The following is a 22,992-nucleotide window of genomic DNA, read 5'->3' as shown; positions in this document are numbered from 1 at the left end:
AATGTGGTGAGTGGGTGAGTATGAAGGAAATATACCAAAATGTTAATATTTTTTCAAGCTTGGTAGAATAAAGAATGACTTGTATTTTCTTCTCTATGCTTTTATTTTCCAAACTTTGTATAATAAGCAGACATTGCTTCTGTTATAAGAAAAATACAACTAACATTATAATATTTTAAAGGTATTATGTTTCACAAGGTAAACTGAATTCTAATGATATATATTCCATTAATAAGAATAATATATGTCGACAATTACAGGCTAATTATAAGTTGGTACTATATATAATCATTTTATTTTTATGGGACACGACTTGGTCTGCTACCAAATATCTACCACTATGTTGTCATATTATACTGCCATTCTACTGTTGTATTTTTTAAATGAAAGTACGCAACTTTTAATAATATTTTTTATTTTTCAGTTATAGTTGACATATATTAGTTTCAGATGTACAACACAGTGATTAGACATCTATATAACTCACAAAGTGATCACCTCAGTAAATCTACTGCCCCTCCAACACCGTAGTTATTACAATATTATTGGCCATATTCCTTATGCTATACTTTATAACTCCATGACTATTTTTAACTACTCATTTGTACTTCTTAATCCTTTCCCCATTCCCCCTTTTTCACCAACCCCTCCAAATCCCCCTCCCACCCAGTAAACCCTCAAAATGTTCTCTATATCTATGAGTTTGCTTCTTTATTTGTTGTTGGTTTAATTTGTTCTTTAGATTCCACATATAAATCATGGCATTTGTCTTCCTCTATCTGACTTACTCCACTCAGCACAATACCCTCTAGGACCATCATAAAATATCTTTTTCCATCCAATTACTTTCGGTCTCTGTGTCTTTTAATCTTAAGTAGGTCTCTTGTAGTCAGCATACATAGAGGTCTTGTTTTCTTATCCATTCAGCCACCCTATCTTTTCACTGGAGAATTTAATTCTTTTTCATTTAAAGTACTTAATTGTTAGATATGTAATTATTGCCATTCTTTATTTAGATTTTTGACACATTTTTTTCTTCTTCTTAAAGTCCAACATTTCCTGTAATACTGCCTTGATGGTGATGAACTCCTCTAGCTTTTTCTTTTCTGGGAAGCTCTTTATGTGCTCTTTGATTCTAAATGATAGCTTTGCAGAGTAAAGTATTCTTGGTTGTAGGTCCTGGATTTCATACTTTGAATATTTTGTACCAAGCCCTTCTGGCCTGTAAAGTTTCTTTCAAGAAATTGGCTGACAGTCTTATAAGAGCTCCCTTGTAGGTAACTAATTGCTTTTCTCTTGCTGCTTTTAAGATTCTCTCTTTGAATTTAACCTTTGGCATTTTAGCTATGTCTTGGTGTGGACCTCTTTGGGTTCATCTTGTTTGGGACTCTCTGAACTTCCTAGAGTTGAATGTCTATTTCCCTCACTAGGTTAGGGAAGGTTTCTGTCATTATTTCTTGAAATAGGTTTTCAATTCCTTGCTCTCTTCTCCTTCTGGTACCCCTATGATGTGAATGTTATTAAGCTTGATGTTATCCCAGAGGCTCCTAAAGCTATCTTCATTTTTTGGGGGGGGATTCTTTTTTCTTGTTGCTGTTATGACTGGGTGTCCTCTGCTACCCCATCCTCTATGTTGCTGATTCGATCCTCCACTTCATCCACTCTGTTCATATCCTCTAATGTACACTTCATCTCAGATATTGTATTCTTCATTTCTGACTGGCCCCCTATTATGTTTTCTAGCTCCATTTTTATGTTTTCTACCTCTGTTTTCACTGAGTTCATCTACTCTGCCCCTAAGTTCCTTGTGCATCCTTATAACCAGTGTTTTGAACTATGAATGTGTCATATTGCTTATCTCCACTTTGTTTAGTTCTTTTTTAGAGCTTTCATCTGGGACATGCTTCTTTGTCTCCCCATTTTGGCTGTCTCCTTGCATGCTTCTATGTCTTAAGTAGGGCTTCAAAGTCTTCCAGTCTTAGTAGAGCGGCTTTATGTAGTAGGTGCACTGTGGGGCCCAATGGCACAGTCCTGGTGGGGGAGGGTGTCCAGATGTAGGCCAAGTTCAGCTGCAGCCTGTGCACCTCCAGGGCCACCTGGTAGGAGTCACCAAGCCCAGCGTGAGTGGTAGCCATGCTAGGCTTATAGGCGCCTTGAGGTGAGAAGTCAGAAACTGAGGTGAGCCACCACAGGTGTGGAGCTTGGGGCTGTTCAGCAAGAAGTATGGGGCACATCGAGGCCAGATGCTGCTTCTTTGGGTTTTGTGAGCCTTTATGAGAGATTTTAGGAAAGTTCGCAGGAAGAGCCAAGACAGCTCGTTTGTTTGGAACAAATCACTGGAAGTGGCTTGGGTGGGCCCACAAGTTGGGAGAGGCGGAGTCTCAGAGAATATCATGAGTGGAGCGACCTGTGCTATCCTGGTTGATGACACCTTGGATACTGTGGCGCCTGTGTCTGCAGCTGGGGTGGGGAGGGGTGCGGAGGTGGGGGGCTCAACAAAGGAACAACAACTTCTGCCTACACCTCATTCTGGGAGAAATCCACCCCTCCAAACCTCACCCTGAAACCCGACAGCTCAGTGCCTCCCAGTATGTCCCTGGTGCCCCTCGAGCAGCTGTCCTAGTGCTCATAGCAAGCAAGTCCATCCATGAGTAAGGCCGGGTGTGGGCCATTAGGAGGAACAGTCCCAACTCCCGCAGCCCTGTGTCTCACTCAGCCACAACCTCCACTGGTTTTCACAGCCATAGTTTGTGAGGACTTCTCTTCCCAGCAGTGGAACCCTGGGCTGCAGAGCCCAGTGTGTGGCCCGGACCCCTCACTCCTCAGGTGGAGGAAGGGGCTCTGCACCCAAGACAGTCCTTCCAATTCTTGATCGCCACAAGCAGTTGTGGGACCAAGCTATTTCATATCTCTGCCCCTCCTACCATTTTGAGGTGACCTGTTATTTTCTGCCCTAGTTGTAGGGCTTCTGTTTAGCCAGACCTCAGGGGACTCCACGTGCTGATTGCTCTGTAGTTTTGTTATAATTTTGGTGTGGTCATGAGAGGAGGCATGCACAGCCATTACCTTCTATATCATCTTGCCTTCCCCCTTGAAAGAATGCAACTTGTAATGTCAGAATCAAGCTTGAAGGTAAATTACTTTTAGAGCAAATATCAAAAGCTATAAAATCTTAATTATTATAGTCTGATTAATTAAGTAAACAATGGGAAAACATGTCTTCTTGACCATCTCCAAGACATCTCAATTGATGCATGAGTCACATGACACTAATGTTCTTTCTGCCTAGGTGAACATCAACTAGGACAACACTGAAAATCAAATACATCTGTTTATACAGTATACTTTTCATTTGTCTTAATTAAGACACCTAAGTACCTTTTTACTGTGTGAGAAAGGAAAGTCTAATGTAATATGAAAACACTCTGCATCTAACTGACTCAATAGGATAACTCTAGTAGGCTGTGGATTCCAAAACAAAAGTAGTCCTTGAGGCGAGTGTAAAAAAAAAAAAAAGAAAAAAAGTACAATCAACCATGCTAAATTAAACTAAATGTTTCATCTTTGACATTCAATATTACTTTATATTAGTTTCAGGTAAACAACATAGTGGTTAGACATTTATATAATGTATGAAGTGATCCCCCAAATAGTCTAGTACCCACCTGACACCATACATAGTTATTACTGCCTATATTCCTTATGCTGTACTTTATACCCCCCATGACTATTTTGTAACTACCAATTTGTACATATTACTCCTTTCACCATTTTCACCCACCCACCCTGCAACTCCACCTCCCATCTTGTTCTCTGTATATGATTGTTTTCATTTTGTTTGTTCATTTATTTTGTTCCTTAGATTCCACATGTAAGTGAAATCACATGGTATTTGCCTTTCTCTGACTTATTTTACTTAGCATTATACCCTCTAGATCCATCCATGTTGTTGCATATAGTAAGATTTCATTATTTTATGGCTAAGTAATATTCCATTGTATATATGTACCACAACTTCTTTATTCAATCATGCATTAATGGGCATTTAAGTTGTTTCCGTATCTTGGCTATTGTAAATAGCGCTGCCATGAACATAGGGGTACATATATCTTTTTGAATTAGTGTTTTGTCTTTCTTTGGATAAATACCCAGGTGTGCAACTGCTAGGTCATAAGGTAGTTCTATTTTTAATTTTTTGAGGAACTTTCAAACTGTTTTCCATAGTGGCTGTACCAATTTACAATTGTAAATTGTAAATTGTACACCAACAGTACACGAGGGTTCCCTTTTGCACATATCCTTATCAACACTTATTGTTTTAGATTGACAAATTTTAAAGCCAGTATACTGTACCGTGGTCCTTAAATAAAATACTATATTCAGAGACCACTAAATACTGAATGCTGAAATTAAAAGCAAGTCAAAGTAAACCAACTAATTACAAAGTAATGACAAATTCCACAAACTGTGTCAAGAAAAATCCCATGAGTTTATGTTAAGTGGTCAAACGGCCCCTAAACAGCAGCACACTGTTTGTGTGTCCTGTTCATTTGTTGCTTTTAGGTTTATATCCCACATGGAAGTGATATCATGTGATTTTCAACTTTTTTTGTCTGGCTTATTTCACTTAGTATGATTATTTCAAGGTCCATCCATGTTGTTGAAAATGGCAGTATTTCATCTCTTCTTAGGGTGGAGTAATATTCCATTGGATATATACTATAGAAATTATCTGCAAACGAATTGGAAAATTTGGAAAAAATGGATACATTCCTAGAAACATACATTCTCTCAAGACTGAGTCAAGAAGAAACAGAAAATCCGAACCAACCAATTACCACCAAAAAAAAAATGGAATCAGTAAACTCCCAAAAAACAAAAGTCCTGGACCAGATGGCTTCATAGGCAAATTTTACCAAACATTAAAGAATAATTAATATCTATTCTTCTCAAACTATTCCAAAAAATTCAAGAAGAGGGAGCGCTCCCTAATTTCTTTTATGAAGCCATCATTACCTTGATTCCAAAACCAGACAAAGACATCACAAAACAAGAAAACTGAAGACCGATATCCCTTATAAAAACTGATGCAAAAACTCTCAACAAAATATTAGCAAACTAAATTCAGTAATATATTAAAAATACTATACAGCTTGATCGAGTTGGATTTGATCCTGGAATGCAAAGTTGGTACAATCTCCACAAATTAATTAATGTGATATACCATGTTAACAAATTGAAAGAGAAAAATCATATGATTATATCAATAGATGTAGAAAAAGAGTTCGAAAAAATCCAGCATCCAATTATGATAAAAACTCTTAGCAACGTGGGAATATAGGGACCATATCACCATGTAATAAAGGACATATGTGACAAACCTACAGCTAACATCATACTCAATGGGGAAAGGCTAAAAGACTTTTCCTCAAGATCGGGAAAGACACAAGGATGCCCACTTTCATCACTTTTGTTAAACATGGTATTGGAAGTCCTAGCTACAGACAAGAAAGAGAAACAAAAGGCTTCCAAATTGTAACGGAAGAAGTAAAACTGTCATTATTTGGAGATGACATGACACTATATAGAGAGAACCCTAAAGATACCACCTAAAAACTGTTAGAACTGATCAATGAATTCAGTAAAGTAGCAGGATACAAAATAAATATTCAGAAGTCAGTTGCCTTCTTACACACCAATGAGGAACTTTCAGAAGAAAAATTAAGACAACAACCCCATTTACAATTGCATCAAAAACAATGAACTACTTAGGAATCAAGTTAACCCAGGAGGTAAAAGACTTGTTCTTAGAACATTATGTCATTGAAAAAAAGAAATTGAAGAAGATACAAGTAAATGGAAGCATATACTTTGCTCATGGGTAGGAAGAATCAACATCATTAAAATGGCCATAGTACCCAAAGCAATCTGTAGATTCAATGCAATCCAGATCAAAATACCAATGGCATTTTTCAGAGAACTAGAACAAATAATCTAAAATTTTGTATGGAGTGAGAAAAGATCCCAAATAGCCAGAGTGATATTGAGAAAGAAGAACAAAGTAGGAGGTATCCCACTACCTGATATCAAACTATAGTTACTACAAGGCTGAATAGTCATCAAAACAGCATGATACTGGCTTAAAAACAGATACATAGATCAATGGAACAGAATAGAGAACCCAGAAATAAATCCACACCTATATGGTCATTTAATCTATGAGAAAGGAGGCAAGAATATACAATGGGGTAACAACATTCTCTTCAAGACATGGTGTTGGGAAATCTGGACAGATACATGCAAAAAAAAAAAATGAACATGGACCACCTCCTTACACCATATACAAGAAAAAGCTCAAAATGGATTAAAGACTTTAAGGTAAGACCTGAAACCACAAAACTTCCAGAAGAAAACACAGGCAGTAAATTCTCTGATATTACTATTGGTGATTTCTTTCCTGACATATCTCCTCAGGCAAGGGAAATAAAAATAAATAAATAAATAAACAAATGGGACTACATCAAACTAAAAAGTTTTTGCATAGCAAAGGAAACCACCAACAGAACAAAAAGACAACCTCCTGAATGGAAGAAGAGACTCATGAATGATACATCTGACAAGGAGTTAATATGCAAAATTTATAAAGAACTCATACAACTCAACAACAAAAGAATAATTCAATTAAAAAATGGGCAGAAGACCTAATAGGAATTTCTTCAGAGGAACTACAGATGGCCAATAGACATATGAAAAGATGCTCAAGATCACTAATCATCAGAGAAATGCAAATTAAAACCACAATGAGATATCATCTCACACCTGTCAGAACGGCTATCAACAATAAATTAAAGAACAAGTGTTGGCAAAGAGGGAACCCTTGTGCACTCTTAGTGGGATTACACATTGATACAGCCACTATGGATAACAGTTTGGAGGTTCCTGAAAAAGTTTAAAATAGAACTAACTTTTGACCCAGCAATTGTACTTCTGGGTATTTATCAAAAGAAAACCAAAACACTAATTTGTAAAGATTTATGCACTCCTATGTTCACAGTGGCACTATTCAGAATAGCCAAGATATGGAAGCAACCTAAATGTCCATCAACAAATGATTGAATAAAGAAGTTATGGTTCGTATATACAAGGGAAATTACTCAGCCATAAAAAATATTCTCCCATTGCAATGACATGCATGTACCTAGAGATTATTATGCTGAGTGAAATAAGTCAGACAAAGATAAGTACCATATGATTTCACTTACATGCAGAATCTAAGGAACAAAAGTAACAAACTAAATGAAAACAGACTCACAGTTACAGAGGACAGTCTGGTAACTGCCAGAAGGGAGGGAGCTTGGGGGCTGAAGGAAAAGGTGAAAGGATGAAGTACAAATGAGTAGTTACAAAACAGTCAGGGGGAGGTAGAGTTCAGCAAAAGGAAGTATAGTCAATAGTATTATAATGGCTATGTGTGGAGCCAGATGGGTGATAGAGTAATTGGGGGGGGCCGTTATTTCATAAACTATTGTACAAATGTCTAAATGAACTGTATACCTGAATGAACTGTATACCTAAATGAACTGTATACCTGAAACTAATATAAAATTTTTTAAAAATTGCAAATTATATAAAGCATAGTGTATGTATTAGCTTGTTTTTACATTTTTTAAATGTTCAAGATAAGGAATAAGTAGTGTATTGTTAAAGAGCTAGCTTATAGACTCTAGGTTTATTAGTATCTACAGGTGACAATCAGGTTTGCAAATATCAGAGAGTACTCTGCCTACAGTGTGAAGGACTAACTGGACTTGAAGCAAAAGTGAGGCAGAGAGATAACTCAGGAAAACTGCTAATGGGTCCAATTAAAGGTGAAGAGAAAAAGACCTGAACAACAATGGCAGTGAGACTAGACAGGAAGGAAGCAAGCCGATCTGAAAGCTATTCAAAGGGGTATGACCAACAAGCCTTAGTTCCTAACTAGATATAGAAAGGAATGGCTGGGAAGAGTCCAGAATCATACCCAAGTTGCTTGTCTGGGTGACCAGTGGGCCTAGGCACAATAACAAGAGTGAGTTTATTTGTTTGTTTGTTTGTTTGAAGAGACTCTGGGATGTCAATATCCATGAGTAACTGTAAAAGCTGATCCTTCCTCCTGTGAGGCCCATCCTCCCTCTCCTTTATAAAGCTGTCTCTGATGTTCTACCAGCACCATCACAAGTCACTTCTCCTTCTGTGAACCTGCACTGCACTCTGTTCTCACTTATGACATTTATCTTACTCTAGTCAATTTTGGCATCATTAACATTTTGAGCCAAATAAGTCTTTGTTGTGTGGGGCAGTTCTGTTTACTGTAGGAGGATTAGCAGCATTTCTGGCCTCTACCCAATAGATGTCAGTAGCAATACCAAGTTGTGACAATTAAAAGTGTCTCCAGACATTACCAAATATCCCCTGGGGACAAGTCTTCCCCTGGTTGCAAACCACTGATCTAGCTTATATAACAGATATGCGAGTACTTACACCACTCTGAAATCATAAATTCCTTAAAGGCAGCAACTTTACAACCTTATCTATATACATAAAATAGATATGACAAATCCATTCTTACAAACTCATTAAGGTAGTTTAAGGAGACAATTATCTATGTTCAATGTACTATTTTTAATTTATAAATATCTTTAAAAGTAATTATTTCCTATTGACACAGGTATCCCTAATCGATTGGCTCAAAGTATTAAGGATTTACATATTGTAATTACATTTTTAAAAAGGGAAAAATTTTAGGCCGCACTTCTCTTAGGGGCATAATCATTTAACAAAACCATTTTTGAGTGAAATCCAAATGCACAAATGTTCCAGAATCAGTCACTATAGAGTTCAAATAAAAGTTTATGCTGCAGTTATTTTATTTATGTCTCTTGTCACCTTGATTCTCTAATATTATACATAAAATTCTACTGAAAGAGACTGATGTAATTAATTTAAAGATAAAGTGGCAGTAATCTGTCACAAATTATAAAAGAGTACGCAGAATTAACAATTTCCACAAATAGGAAAGGACTTACTTCCCTATTTAGAAAAAAAAGTTTTCTTAAAAAATTTCATATCAAAAAATACATTAGTAAATATCCATTATATAATTATCCATTAGAGTCCATTGGCTGGTATTCTGTAAGTGGAATGTTATCAATTTATAATCTATTTGAAGTAGGAGAAATATAAAGATTAAATGTTAAAGTTTGATCTTTAGCAGACTGTATGCACTAGTTTAAAGCAAGACTAAACACACTTAAATTATTGCTATAAAACCAACTTGTACAGTTTTCTTTTATTACATTAAATCATTCCCTGGAGTGTAAGGTATTTTTTTTTCCTATAAATGTGAAGCAGACAAAACTTTCTGAAACTTTTCAAGAAATGATTAATAGTATTACAATGCTTCAAGAAATATCCAAATATACCCAAACTGTCTCTGCTAAGAGAAAACTAAATGATTTCCCCTTCTAGGTCAATCATGACATAAACAGTCTCAGTAGAATGAAGGTGGACATCACACAGTTTAAGCATCCCTTACAGTGGGCTACTGAAATGGACTTGGAGAATGAATGATATGCCCTTTTGCAAAGTTTCATTGTGCGCCTTGGAACTTAAACAGATTCTGCAACTGTCCCTCCTGCCTAAACAAAAATCAATATGTGGTTAAGTCCTCAATTATTTGTATTTGTGAAAAGTATCCCTAGCATCATCTCTCATTTTGTCAATGAGGTTCTGGATTTTGCCCACCTTTATGCTTCTGGTGACAAATATGCAAATGATTCAGATTATATTACAAATAATCTAAATCAAAATATTAAATTTTAAACATTAAGCAAAATGTCCCTATGACCCTGATTCTGAAATATACCAACCAACCACTTCTGTTCTTTTGCCTGTCATACCATATATATGATCATTTTTTTCGGAAAACATGATAAGCTCATGTATTCCAAAAATAACTAATTTAGCTGCTTACCACACAGTCCTAACTCTAAACTGTAACTTATGCTCCATACTGGTTCCTTAAAGTATTTTGCTTTACTGAGTACCTTTTCCATGCTCAAGCTTGTTTTCCCAGATGACACTGCCTCACTTCTTTAAGATTAAAGCTTAAAAAAAAAAAAAGATTAAAGCTTAAGGCATTAATGTCCCCCAGACATCTACCTTCACCTTTCCAAAAGTCAAGTTACTCCTTCTTTCCATGGCTAACAGCTCTCTACCCTCTGCTTGCTTCCCTTGCCCTCAAATGAAGGTCCTCCCTCCTCTTGCATTTTAACACTAATTCTCTACCAGTCTTCTCCAGAGTCTCAGTATCTAAGGGTGTTTGAGAAAACAGAGTAAACCTTAGTTAACATTAGTCCTTAATACACAGTATCATTCTGCAACTGTCCCTCCTGCCTAAACAAAACTCGATCTTACAGTTTACCTCAAGAGTCAGGAAATACCTAACTTTATAGGAAGCTTTCTCAAACTAAGTTAAACCTCAATAAAATTAAGCCTTATTGCCAGAGTTCCTGATTACTTATCATACAGTTTATAAAAGTGTACAATTCTGAATAGTTATATATTTTTTAATTGTTACACATATAACTGAACACATTCAACTATTTTATAAACCCAAGGACAAGAACCATGTTTTTCTTTTCTATTGGCCACAATCATGTTTTCAAAGTTGGAGTTTAATTAATACTTGCTTAATTAATCTATTCTAAAATCATCAGAGAGGCATGAAGACAAGCTATACTACACATAAAACAAAACATACTGCACACATACTATATAACCTATGAAGTTAAACAAGCAATTATTTTTCAGAATAAATAACCTATGTGTTAGCGTAGTTTAGCGATAGCTTTGTTATAAGGAGAAAATGTGTTACAATGGAAATAACACTGGAATGAGTGCTAGAGTTGGAAAACCTATCCTCTGACCCACACTCTGCCACACAATAGCCATTTAACTTTGGGCAATCACTTAACTTCTCTCAACAAGGAGTAGTTTACTATGTACTCTGCTAAGCTCACAGGTTTATTATTACAATACAATAGGGTAATATATATTTTTGAATATATAAAGATTTATAAAGAATTTATAAATTTATAAAGAGCTGTATAAATGGTATTATTTTAGTGATGAACATACCCTCTAATTTAAGATAAACTTTGATAAGATAAAGAATGAGTATCAACAAACTGCTACTTACTGTCCATTTTCCCTCATAGCAAGGCTATTAATAAAGAAAACAAGATTTTGCTGCTGCATATTTTGGGGGCACTATATTCTTCATACAAATTTATCACACAGTATTAAATGTAAACCAGAATACTGCATGGAAACTGAAGAAACTATATAGCTTCCTAGTAAGTTTCTATCCATTATAGACATAATATGATGGGGAAAAAAATAGTCTCTGCTTCATACAAGTCTATTAAAAAGAATACTAAACTACAACTTGAACACTTAGTTCCAAGTTTGGGTTTTGACTCTTTTAACAAGTGGCTTTAAGTTAATCACTACACTTTTAGCAATGTTCTCAAACAAATATTTCTTGAGTACCTAAAAAATTAGCTATTTTAGTTTCTCAACCCTGACTGCATATAAGAAGAACCTGGGCAGACTTTTTAAAAAGTCTCTGAGTCCCTGAGATTCTGACTTAATTGGTCTGGGGTGGGGTCCAGGCATAAGTTTTTAAAAAAACACTCCCTTGAGATTTTAATGTGTAGCTAAAATGGAGAACCACTGACTTATTTCATCCTATGTATATGTAAGGAACAGTAAAATAATGCAAAAAGCTCTCTCCATTTCCTTTGAAATTTATCAATTTCCCCTACGTATACATTTTTTAACCCAAACTCTCACCCCTTCGTACCTAGATTAACAGAATAGCTTCCTATTTTCCTTCCTCCAGTCTCTTCCTAATCCAATAAACCATTATATGGTTGCCTAATCTGAAACATTATCCCACTTAGAGGGATTTTAAGTATGATTATCAACAAACAACTGTTTTCATCAAGAGATATACAATGTATACATGTAGTGTATGTTTGTGTGTATATGTCTATGTACCTATGTATAATCTCACAAACATGCCCTAGTTTCATCAGTTCCAGTGCACCTACCTTCATTTATACATAATGGATACTAATCTCTTTACATACAAAAATATTGCCCCTAAATAGTTCATGCTTGAATTTTGTCAAAAATAAATGGCAAATGATGCACTCACAGATTTCTCATTTAAATTGTGAAGTGTTCCATATATTCGACTGGAAAAAAAAAGTAAAGTGAAGTGGAATTATCTCAAAAACTCCTGTCACTGTAGACCCTGATAAAGTTTATGATGAATGAAGGCTTTACCAAGAACAAATATGGTTCTGGTTTCTCTTAATGCTTGCCTTGGAAAACCAAATGAAGGTTTAAAAGCCAAAGATTATAACCATATGATATTCATATTTATGAAAAATATTATCAAGTACAATATAAGCAATATATAACGAGAAGATTGACCAAGTATATGACTTATTTCCTGCCTTTAAGGAGCTCTCCATCTTCTCAGGCACAGCAAGACACAAATATAAGAGGAAAATAAAGCCAGCACTAGTAAAGTCGATAAGTATCATGGGAATGCAAAGAAACAAGAGACTGCTGCAGACTTAAAGGAGTTGAAGACAGCTTCTTAGAAAAGATAGGGCGTGAATAGGAAAAAAGGAAATCCCAAGCATGTGGATGACCTTCTAGAAAGATGAGGCAGAAATTCAAAAAATGTTTGAGGGACAGGGAGTTGACCTTGTTGGAACAGAGGGTTCTATGTAGGAGCTTTGGGTGAGGTAAGGTTGCAATAATAAATTGAAGTCAGACAGTGAAAGCCCTGAATGCCAAGGTAAGATGCTTAAATTTTACCTAGAAATAGAGTCTTTATAGATTATAAAGAACAATAAGCAAAACAATATATTCCTATAATGATGCAGACTTAAACCGTTTTTTTAAGCCTTTGATGAACACACCAAGTAGTGTATTGTCTTGCCAATATAGTCAAGAACACGTGAACATATTGTTTAGGAAATCTGTTCAGAGTGAAGGAGTAAATACTCAAACATGCTTTCTAAAATACAAAAATCAGTGATCGATTATGTATTCATAGTCCTTAGGATAATTCCTAAAAGAATAACTGGGTGGAAGGCTTAAATTTTAGATTTTCTTCCTCTCCCCACCCTCCTCCAAACACATACCTTGATTTAATATCCAGAAGCTGAATACACTGAAATAGTGTTATTCTGAAAATAAGAAGTCTTTTATTGTTTCTTATTATGGGTGATTTTACTTACCATATCGTTTCAAAATTACTACATATATTAAAATAATGATTTGTCCATTATTTATTTCAGCAAAGCAGATAAAAACAGACATATAAATAGCAAATTTAAAGATTATGAAAAGCAAAGAAACCTTTTCAGAAGACCAAAAAACACCTAAAATAATCATTAGTTTATAAGGCAGAGTGGAGAGTATATTAAGAACATTACAATAACCAGTTTCTCATCCAAAATTATAAGCCATTAACCCACAACTCTATACAGAATGGAGTTAATTGTTTCTCAAATTTGCCGTTAAATTTTTTGGCTATTTCTGCTATAAAAATTAAGACTAACAGAACTCAAAACGAGGATTCTTGCCCCTGGTAACCAGATATGCAAGTGATTGATGATTTAATTTGCCACTGCAGCAAATACTAATTTAAACACCGCTACCTTCTCAACACCAGGAAAATAAAAAAAATCTCAGTCCTTAAGGCACAGATGACAAGAAGGCAAGAATACTCTAAAACGATTAAAATACACAAAATGAGAACATAGAAAGACCGTAGCAATACTGCTGCTGTACAATGAAAAGAGATACACCGTTCTTGAAGGCACGTATGCCTTTAAGGAATATATAGATTATGATTCTATGCATTGTCTTTTTGATGGGAACATCCAGGAGAGGTGGCAGACGTGCATTAAAGAAAGTGTTAATACCTCTCTCCCCACCCTTTACTGGGGAAACTCGCTTTAACAATGCTTTTTCACCCCTCACATCCCACCTGGTTTCCATACATCCTTCAATAAGCATTCCTTCCCTGCCTCCACTATTCCCTTCTCTGCCCCCTCTCATTCGGAACAGGCTGCTCAGACTTTGTCAGTCTCACCGCCCCCGCGCACCCGCCCAGACTAGCAGAATCCAACAACGCAGCCACGCAGCCACCCACACCCTCCACCTCCTTGTTCTTGGCCCAGCTTCTCCTCACCACCCCCACCCCATCCTGTCACCTGCTTGGGTGGTGTCGGTCAGGTCGTAGCCGCTGCCCGGGAAGTCTCGGAGTTTCCTACCACTGAGACTCAGGATGCCGGAGTTGCCCGCCTCCTCCAGGGCCCGGTCCATGCTCCTTGCGGTGTGTTGAGGCTGCAGGCTCCCCAGGTTCCACTGCGGCCCGTTGGGGAACGGCTGACCGAAAAGAGTCGGTACCGGGATGGGCACCACCAGGGTCCCGCCGCCGCCCCCCGCTCCGGCTCCACCACCTCCTACGGCCGCGCAACCGCCACCGCTACTTCCACCTCCACCACAACCGCCGCCCCCACTGTTACCACCACCTCCCTGACTCGCCGCCATGTTTCTGGGAGAAAGAATAGCCCCCGACAATACTCTCAGCTTGTGCCGTGACTGTAGGGTGTTCTTAGGACGCATGCGCAGGCGGGGGAGGGGGCGAGGTAGAGGGGGAAGGAAACGGGCGGGCTTGAAGGAGATGTTGAGTAGAGAAGAGACGGTGTTGAAATATGCAAAACCCTTGCTTTGTGAAATGTATGATCGGAGGAAGGATGCTAAAACCCAGTTCCGCTGCCTTAGGTACCAAAATCTTGCGAGGCGACACTAGCTTAATTATAGGTCATTTGGCGATATGTCCTCAAATCTCTAAGTTGCCTCACTTTTTTCGTTTTGCGGAACAAAGGCAAATATACTAGGGATGAAAGGGATTCGTTTCAGAATGTATTGAAACAGCATTTAGGACTATCAGCGTCTTATTAAAACGCTTACCGCAAATGCCTCAGGAATTGTTTACCCGTGTTAGTAAGGAAAAAAACGTTGAGGAGCATTTGGGGAGGAAAATTGGTGCAGATTTTAGTTTTAAGCTTGTATGAATTCTGCCATAATTTAGAATTCCAAAATAAGAAAAGACTTTTCAAATGTTTTCAAGGAAGCCTCTTGTTTCAGTGTGTGTGGGCCTCAGCCAAACTGCTGCCTTCCAAAACTTGGAAAAGTTCTCTGCATTCTGTTCAATCACTATTTGAAATTGCGCCAAGATCGCCAAAATATCTTGAGTTTCTTCTCATCATGTCAGTATTGCCGATGGAAAGCTATTTAATCATCAAACAACCTTAAAGTTTATTTTTGAAATACAGGTTTTAATTTTAGGCCGAATTCTGAAGGTTTAACACTGGGGATATGAAGTTAATCAATCTTGCATTTTAGGAGTTCATTCTCAGAACTTGAACCCAACCATTCAAGACACTACCACCACACCACCACCACTCAGAGTTATTAAAATCTTTTTCCAAACAGAGACTCATGGACATGGACTATACACTAATGGTTACCAGAGGGTAGGGGTGGGGGGAGGGGGGAGGTAGATGGGGTAAAAGGAGTCAAATATGGGGTGACAGAAATATAACTATGGGAGGCGAACACACAGTGTAAATATATATATGCCTTACTGTTAAAGTGTACGGCTGAAACATTGGATTTCATTAACCAATGTCACCATTAAAAAAATTAATTAATTTTTAAAAAAATCTTTTTCACTGATAGCCAGTAAAATTACCAAATAAAACTAACACAATGCTTGGGCACATTCAGTTATCATTAATTTGAATATTGTATGCATTGCTTTTACATCCATTTCGATTTGAACAATCTGTCAACAATCTCATTTTCTCAGCAAAATCTCCAGGAAAGTTTACCTACCATAGAGTCTACTCTGGGGGAAAAACAAAAACAAAAAAACAGGAAAGAATTACAACTTGTCTAAATTGCTTTGTGGCCATACAGGTTAAATAAATGATTATGTTGCAAGAAATTACATTTGCCATATGCATGACCCACAGAAGGAACAAACTGAGAATCAGACCTTAAAATGAATTAGCAAGTAAAATCATTCTTTAAACCCACTGGTGTCAGAAAGGAATGTTGTACCTTATATCTCATCTTCCTTATGTCGAAAATCAAATGAAGTATCAACTGAGAACTTGCAGAATGGAGAGGAGTGAGAAGGGTAACCAAATTTATTACAGAAAATATTAGAAAAAGAACTATTTTAATAATTAACCAATAAGAAGTTCTGTGATTATTTAAAACAATGTGTTACAATCCAGGAGAAGTATGCATCGGGATCAGACTACTTGTCAAGTGAAAAAGTCCATGTACTACCAAATTTAAAAAGGAAAGTAACCTTTCAAAGAATTAAAAGGTAGTCAAAGTAAGAAAAATGGGAAATCTACAAAATAAGCTAGCTATACATGAAAATCAGGCAGAATAACACATTTGAGAAGAACACCAAGGCCATAAGGAATGTTAAAAGATAAACTGAGGTATGTTAAAATTTTTAAGAGTTTATTTGACCATTTACCTATTGGAATTGGGCAGTGTTAGAACAGAAGTGGCTATGAGCACTCTGCCAACAGGAACCAGAAGAATGACATAGAGAGAAAGTAAGAAAGGAAAGAAAGAAAATTATTTAATTGGCTATAGCTAAATGCCTAGTTGGCTCTTTATGATTGCTTGTCATTTGCATTTTGATTTCATAACCTTGAGGTATTTAGAATTTGGTTTGCTTATGTATGCCATCACCGCATTAGAGCCACCTCAGTCTAATGACCTCCTTACTTTATCAATTTAACAGGACATAAAGGGTTTAGAAGAAAGAGCATGAAATTTAGGAATTTGTTCCAAACCTTTAATTGCCTTTGCAATACTAGGAGAAGTGACTTTAAATCTCAGTTTCTTCATAAGTAACACTAGAAAATAGTAATAATAGGTAAATGTTGCTTACTGTTCACTGGAATTGTTCTCATTGTTTTACATATATTAAGTCATTCAATCTTCATAACAATCCTGTAAAAAAAATACTATTCTTCTTCTATTTTATGGATGAGGAAAAGTAGTATATACCCCATAAAAGATTGTTGCAAGAATAAATTAGATCATAAATGTAAAGTGACCCCACAATATCTGACATTCATTCGTTCATTAACATTTAATAAATATTTATTGAGCAATTACTCTTTGCCAAGAACTATTCTCTGTGCAAATAATAATAAAGCATTAGGTGCTTCATAAATATTAGTCTTTTTACTACACCCCTGCCCCCTCAAGAAAGAAAATAATAAAGAATATACAAAATAGAGGAAGCCAAAAGAAAAATTAGTTAATTCCTTGATAATTGTAGGCAAAGAGATATCTCACATATTGCATGAATTTTTTTGTTTCAGTCTATACTAGAGGATATTTTACAATGATTACCAGTTAGATGTTATTCCTGATGTGGTCACGTCAGTAATTGGTTAAATTACAGTCACTACTCAGAATTACAAGCCAAACTTAGAAAATGAATGTTGATAAACCACCAGTATTAGATGACATATATTAAAATTACAGAAGGAAAACAAGTGGTTTTAAACAAAATTTGGAACATCTATTAAATAAAGCACTGGTAGGCTACAAATGTGTTTTGTATTCAAAAGAACTCTAGAGGAGACTTCTGAAATTCCAGGACAGTTTATAGTCACCACTATTCCAATCAATCAATTTGATAGTTATCCAACATTTATAAATAATATAGAAGAGGCTAGTCACAGTTTAAAGCTCCAAATTTTTCTATTAGAGGTCAAGATCATTGGGATAAGACTACAGGATGTTCTTATCAGTCTGTAAATAAATCAAAAGCGAGGTATGTTTTATCTCAGGATCTAGAACAAGGCAATGACCTTGGAGTTTAAATAGATCAAATTATAATATGATTTTTTTTTTTAATCCTTATCAGGATTCAGGAAAGAACCATGGGAGTTTCTGCCATTTGTTCTTTAAAAACATCAGCTCAATTAAATGCTAAATTCCAAGGGAGGGAGGTACAATTAAATGTTAGGTACCATCAAGACATATCAGAAATCGTAAAAAATGTTAATCTACACCATACTGAACTATTCCACAGATGCTGCTAGAATGAGACGTGCAGTTCTGCTCACTCCAATCTCAGCACAAGTCCTAAATTAGTCAAAGCCCTGAGAAGTACAACTAAAATGATTAGAGAAATGAGGGAAGGGAAACTGACTTGGCCCTCATCTCTCTAGTAAGTTGATCTTAAGTCCCTTCCCAAACCCCTGTTCTGGCATGGGACCTTCAAAGGACTATATATTGTTATTTTAGCATAATTTATAGCACATGACATCCCCAATCCTCCTTCCTTTATTTGTCCTTGGTTCTAACCTTTGTACTGCTTTGACTAATCCCTAACAAACTCATTAATTCGAAAGTTAATATTTATTAACGTAAAAGGATTTGGACAAATGTATGAATGATCACTATTACTTAAATAGTAGCTATGACATACGTAATCTTCGGTGTTAATGTCAATGAGCACTAGTATGTTCTATTTTTTAGAATCCCTGCTATGACACCTACAAAACATGAGATAGACAAGTCAATTAACTTCTCAGAGTCTCAGATTTCTCATCTATAAACCTGAGATCATAACATTATTAGCTATCTCATAGGATTGTAGTGAGGATTACATGAGATCATTATATAAAACACCTAGTATATTATAATGGTTATTGCTATATTATAATGGTTATTATTATCTTTTTTTCTAGGTTCACTTTACCAATAGACCAATGAGGTCACTGAACTATGAATTATCAGCATGGCGATTCATAAATTCCTCTGCTCTATTGTGCTACCAGTACTAATAGATGTTTTCCTCTGTAGGGCTGTTGAAGTTACATCCTTATTAACTCATCCCAAGTTTCTGTCCTCTCCTAACTTCTGTGTTTCCACTATGACCTAGTAACCTGATTTTAATTCCTGCATACTGTTTCTAATGCAATCGCAGATTTTGTCCTCTATGTTTATAGTATGTTTACCTGATATCATGAAATCCATTTAAATATCTGTTCCAAGTCCTCCTTATAAATGTTTTGCTTTGTATAAGTGACACAGGTCCGTTAAAAATCCTGAAGAGCTTTTTTATTAGAGTACATAGTATATAAAAGATACAGATTGCTGAATTTTGCTAGTTAAGCTGGGCCAAAAGAAAGTAAATAAAATATCGCATAAAATTATTAAAACTGTTATGTCCAATTAGAAAACATATGGTTGAGGAAGATTTTTTAGACTTCTTTAGTATTACAATGGAAAGTCTTCTCTTTACATATAACAATGAAAACATGCCATATGCCTTTTGGGCAAGCTTGTCTTGTATAATTACCTTTCTTTTCTTGCAGTATGTGAGAGAGAATGATGAAATAGGGCCTTTTCAAGCAAAATCCAGATTCCTAAAAGGAAAACCTAAGCCACTATCATGCTACCTTAAAGAGGCTATACCTGTGAGAGAGAAAAAAAAGACGTTAATGGAATTTCAGTAAGGTATGTTAAAGAAATTATGGCAATCAAACTAGATTAAAACTCCAGGAGAAAATGTAAATCTCAGAGGGTTTAGATTCTCTATTTCTTTAAACAGAATGAGATAAAAACATTTGGACCAAAATCTGTATATAAAATCAAGGCTGGAATGAAATGGCGAAGAATCGAGTTGGGAACCTATCAAAATCTAATTATATTTGTTTACCTTAAGTTTTGCCTCAAGTCTTCATCATTATATATCATTTATTTCATGTAAAGTGCGGCTGTTTTACAGGTTTATGTTTTTTGTTTTCTCTCTCTCTGTCAAATAAACATACTATATAAATCTCTGTGGGATTGTGACTGAGGTGACTCTGTGGGCCTGGTGGCAGTGTATCCAAAATATAAGGTTATTTGGCAGGCAGGGTGGGTGGATTTGATTGATGACGAAATTTCTTTTAAAGACTGAATCTTTAAACCTGAAGCTTTAAAGTGATGACTGGGTCACACCTGACCCTAAAATCCAATTTGTTCTCTTTATGTGGAAACAAGACTATTTCTTCTTGACTATGATCATGATCATGACCCCAGTTAGCCTATTTGTAGGTTGTCAGAAGAAAGGGTCAAAGTTCTGTTCCTTAAACAAGAGAGTGTGGCATCAAATATACAAGAAATTTTAGATATGTTTTGTTCTGGTGAAGCAGTCGGAAATTTCAGTTTTCACTAACCTTAAAGGTTTCGGTTGGCAATGATAACCCTCGAGAAGATATTTATTTCTGCTTAGGTATTTTGCCTACAATTATGGTATGATTCCACGAAGAAAGAGAAAATCTGTGAGTTGTAGTTAATAGAAGAAACTAACAAACTTTCCCTCTGCTCTGTAGTTTTAAAAGTCTATTAATTAAAGCAGCTAACCACAGTCATTAAATAATGGAGTAAATAATTATAAGGTACTAATTAATAAACGATTAGGTTATCCTTGATGACTTCATCGCTTCCATTTTGTATATCTTAAACATTCCTTAATAAACCTTCATTTTAACACCTCTACTTAGATTAAAACTTTTTTTTTCAATATGCATACATATAGTTCCAGAGGACTATAAAATTTTCTTATCTGGCAATGGCTTCTCCTACTGGTCATAGGAAATAGCCTTTTGTTAGATTGGCGAAACTAAAGACATAAATATACCATACTGTTTGGCTACTAGCATCATCTTCACTGTAATAACCTTAATTTAAGTCACTATCTTCTCTGAACTACTACAGTAGCCTCGTTACTGTCCTTTCTGCTTCTACTACTCTTAATAATTATGTAGCCCTGAGCATGTACCTTAGCATCTTAGTGCCTCTGTTTTCTCACCTGAAAAATGGGGATGATAATACTACCTACCTTATAGGGATGTCATGAGGATTAGAATTACATAATTCATGAGAGCATCTAGAAGAACATCTAGCACATAGTAAGTACTCAAAGAACATTAGCTAGTATCGTTATCATTATTGTTCTCATTAACATACTCTGCTTGCTAGAAATATTTACCACTGAAAGGTAAATTATCTCTTAATTAAACAAGAGTTATGCGAGGTAGGCATTATTATTATCTTTATTTTATAAGTGAAGAAACCATGGCTCAGAGAAATTAAATAAGTTATCCAAGGTCTCATCTATAATTATTTGTACACAAAATACAATAGAACAAAAAAATCTACAAGAACAAATAAGTCAATTTGACAAAGTTGCAGGATAGAGGTACAAAAGAACTATATAGTGAAAAATTAAATAAGACATAAATAAATGGAGAGATGTATCATCTTCATGAATAAATGGAGAGATATATCATCTTCATGGGTTGAAAGGCAATAAGGTCAGTTCTCCCAAAGCCTCTGCAGGCATTTTTGTAGAAACTGACAAACTAATTTTCAAATTCATATGAAAATACAAAGGATCTAGAATAGTGAAAACAATTTGGAAAAAGAAAACAAAATCAAATGACTAATACTACCAAAATTCAAGGCTTACTACAAAGCTACACTAATTAAAATAGTGTGGCACTGGTGTAAAGGTAAAGAAATAAATCAATGGCACAGAAATAAAAGTCCAGAAATAAACGTATACACATGGACAAATGGCTTTTAACAAAGGTGTAAAGACAAGTCAGTGGAAAAAATACAGTTTCAACAAATGCTACTAGCACAATTGAATATCTATATGCAAAAAAGACAAACTTGGATCTGTACCTCACATCACATGTAAAAATTAACCAGTAATGCATTATAGACTTAAATGTAAACCTAAAAGTTAAAATAAAACATAGGAGGAAGTATTTGTGACTTTATTTAGGCAAAAATTTCTTATGTATGACATCAATAGCACAATCCATGAAAGAAAAATTGGTAAATTGCACTTCATCAAAATTATAAATCTCTGCTTCTTTGAAAGACACAGTTAAGGGAATGAAAAGACAAACCACGGAATGAGAGAAAATACTTTCAAATTATATATATATGATGAAAACTTGTATCTATATTGTGCATATAACTTTCCTGAGCTATGAATCACAAGTAATAAAAAGAAAAAAAAGCTCAATAAAAAAATGAGAAAAAGATTTGAACATTTCACCAAAGAAAATATATGGATGTCAGATAAGCACATGAAAAATAAAACTATGAGATACTAATACACACCGATTGGAATGGCTAATATTAAAAAGATTGACCATAAAAATGTTGACAAGGATGTGAAGAAACTGGAACCCTCACACACTGCTATTGAAAATGTAATGTAATAAAACCACTTTGGAAACAGGATGTCAATTTCATTACATGTTCAATATACACTCATCATATGATCCAGATATTTCACTCCTAGGTAATTCATATATCTTCCGATTTTACATATTTGACACCTTTTAACACATCTACCACCTTCCTAACCCCCTACCATCTGGTAACCACTAGTCTATTGTCCATGTCTATGAGTCTCTGTTTGTTTGTCCTGTTCATTTGTTTCTTTTAGATTTGTATTCCAAATGTAAGTGATGTTATGTGGTTTTCACTTTTTCTGTCTGGCTTATTTCGCTCAGCATGATTATCTCAAGGTCCATTCATGTTGTTGCAAATGGCAATATTTCATCTCTTTTTACGGCTGAGTAATATTCCATTCTATATATGTACCACTGCTTCTTTAGCCAATCATCTATCATAGAACACTTCAGTTGCTTCCATGTCCTGGCCACTGTGAATAATGCTGCTATGAATATCAGTGTGCAAATATCTTTCTGGATATGGGTTTTCAAGTTATTGGGG

At 35.6% G+C, this 22,992-nt stretch overlaps 1 protein-coding gene across 2 annotated transcripts in view; it reads right to left on the bottom strand.

Moving 5' to 3' along the window:
* The window catches only part of LRCH2 (leucine rich repeats and calponin homology domain containing 2), a 107,833-nt gene extending 93,151 nt beyond the window's left edge, over positions 1-14,682 (bottom strand). For both annotated transcript variants that reach the window (XM_006910777.1, XM_025046033.1), the window contains exon 1: positions 14,343-14,682. In XM_006910777.1, the coding sequence (XP_006910839.1) occupies positions 14,343-14,682 (340 nt within the window). The remainder of the gene's footprint in view (positions 1-14,342) is intronic.
* Positions 14,683-22,992: the final 8,310 nt, after the last annotated feature.

Source organism: Pteropus alecto, unplaced genomic scaffold (assembly GCF_000325575.1).
Source record: "Pteropus alecto unplaced genomic scaffold, ASM32557v1 scaffold54, whole genome shotgun sequence".
Lineage (NCBI taxonomy): Eukaryota > Metazoa > Chordata > Mammalia > Chiroptera > Pteropodidae > Pteropus > Pteropus alecto.
This window is presented reverse-complemented; position numbering and strand designations above follow the sequence as displayed.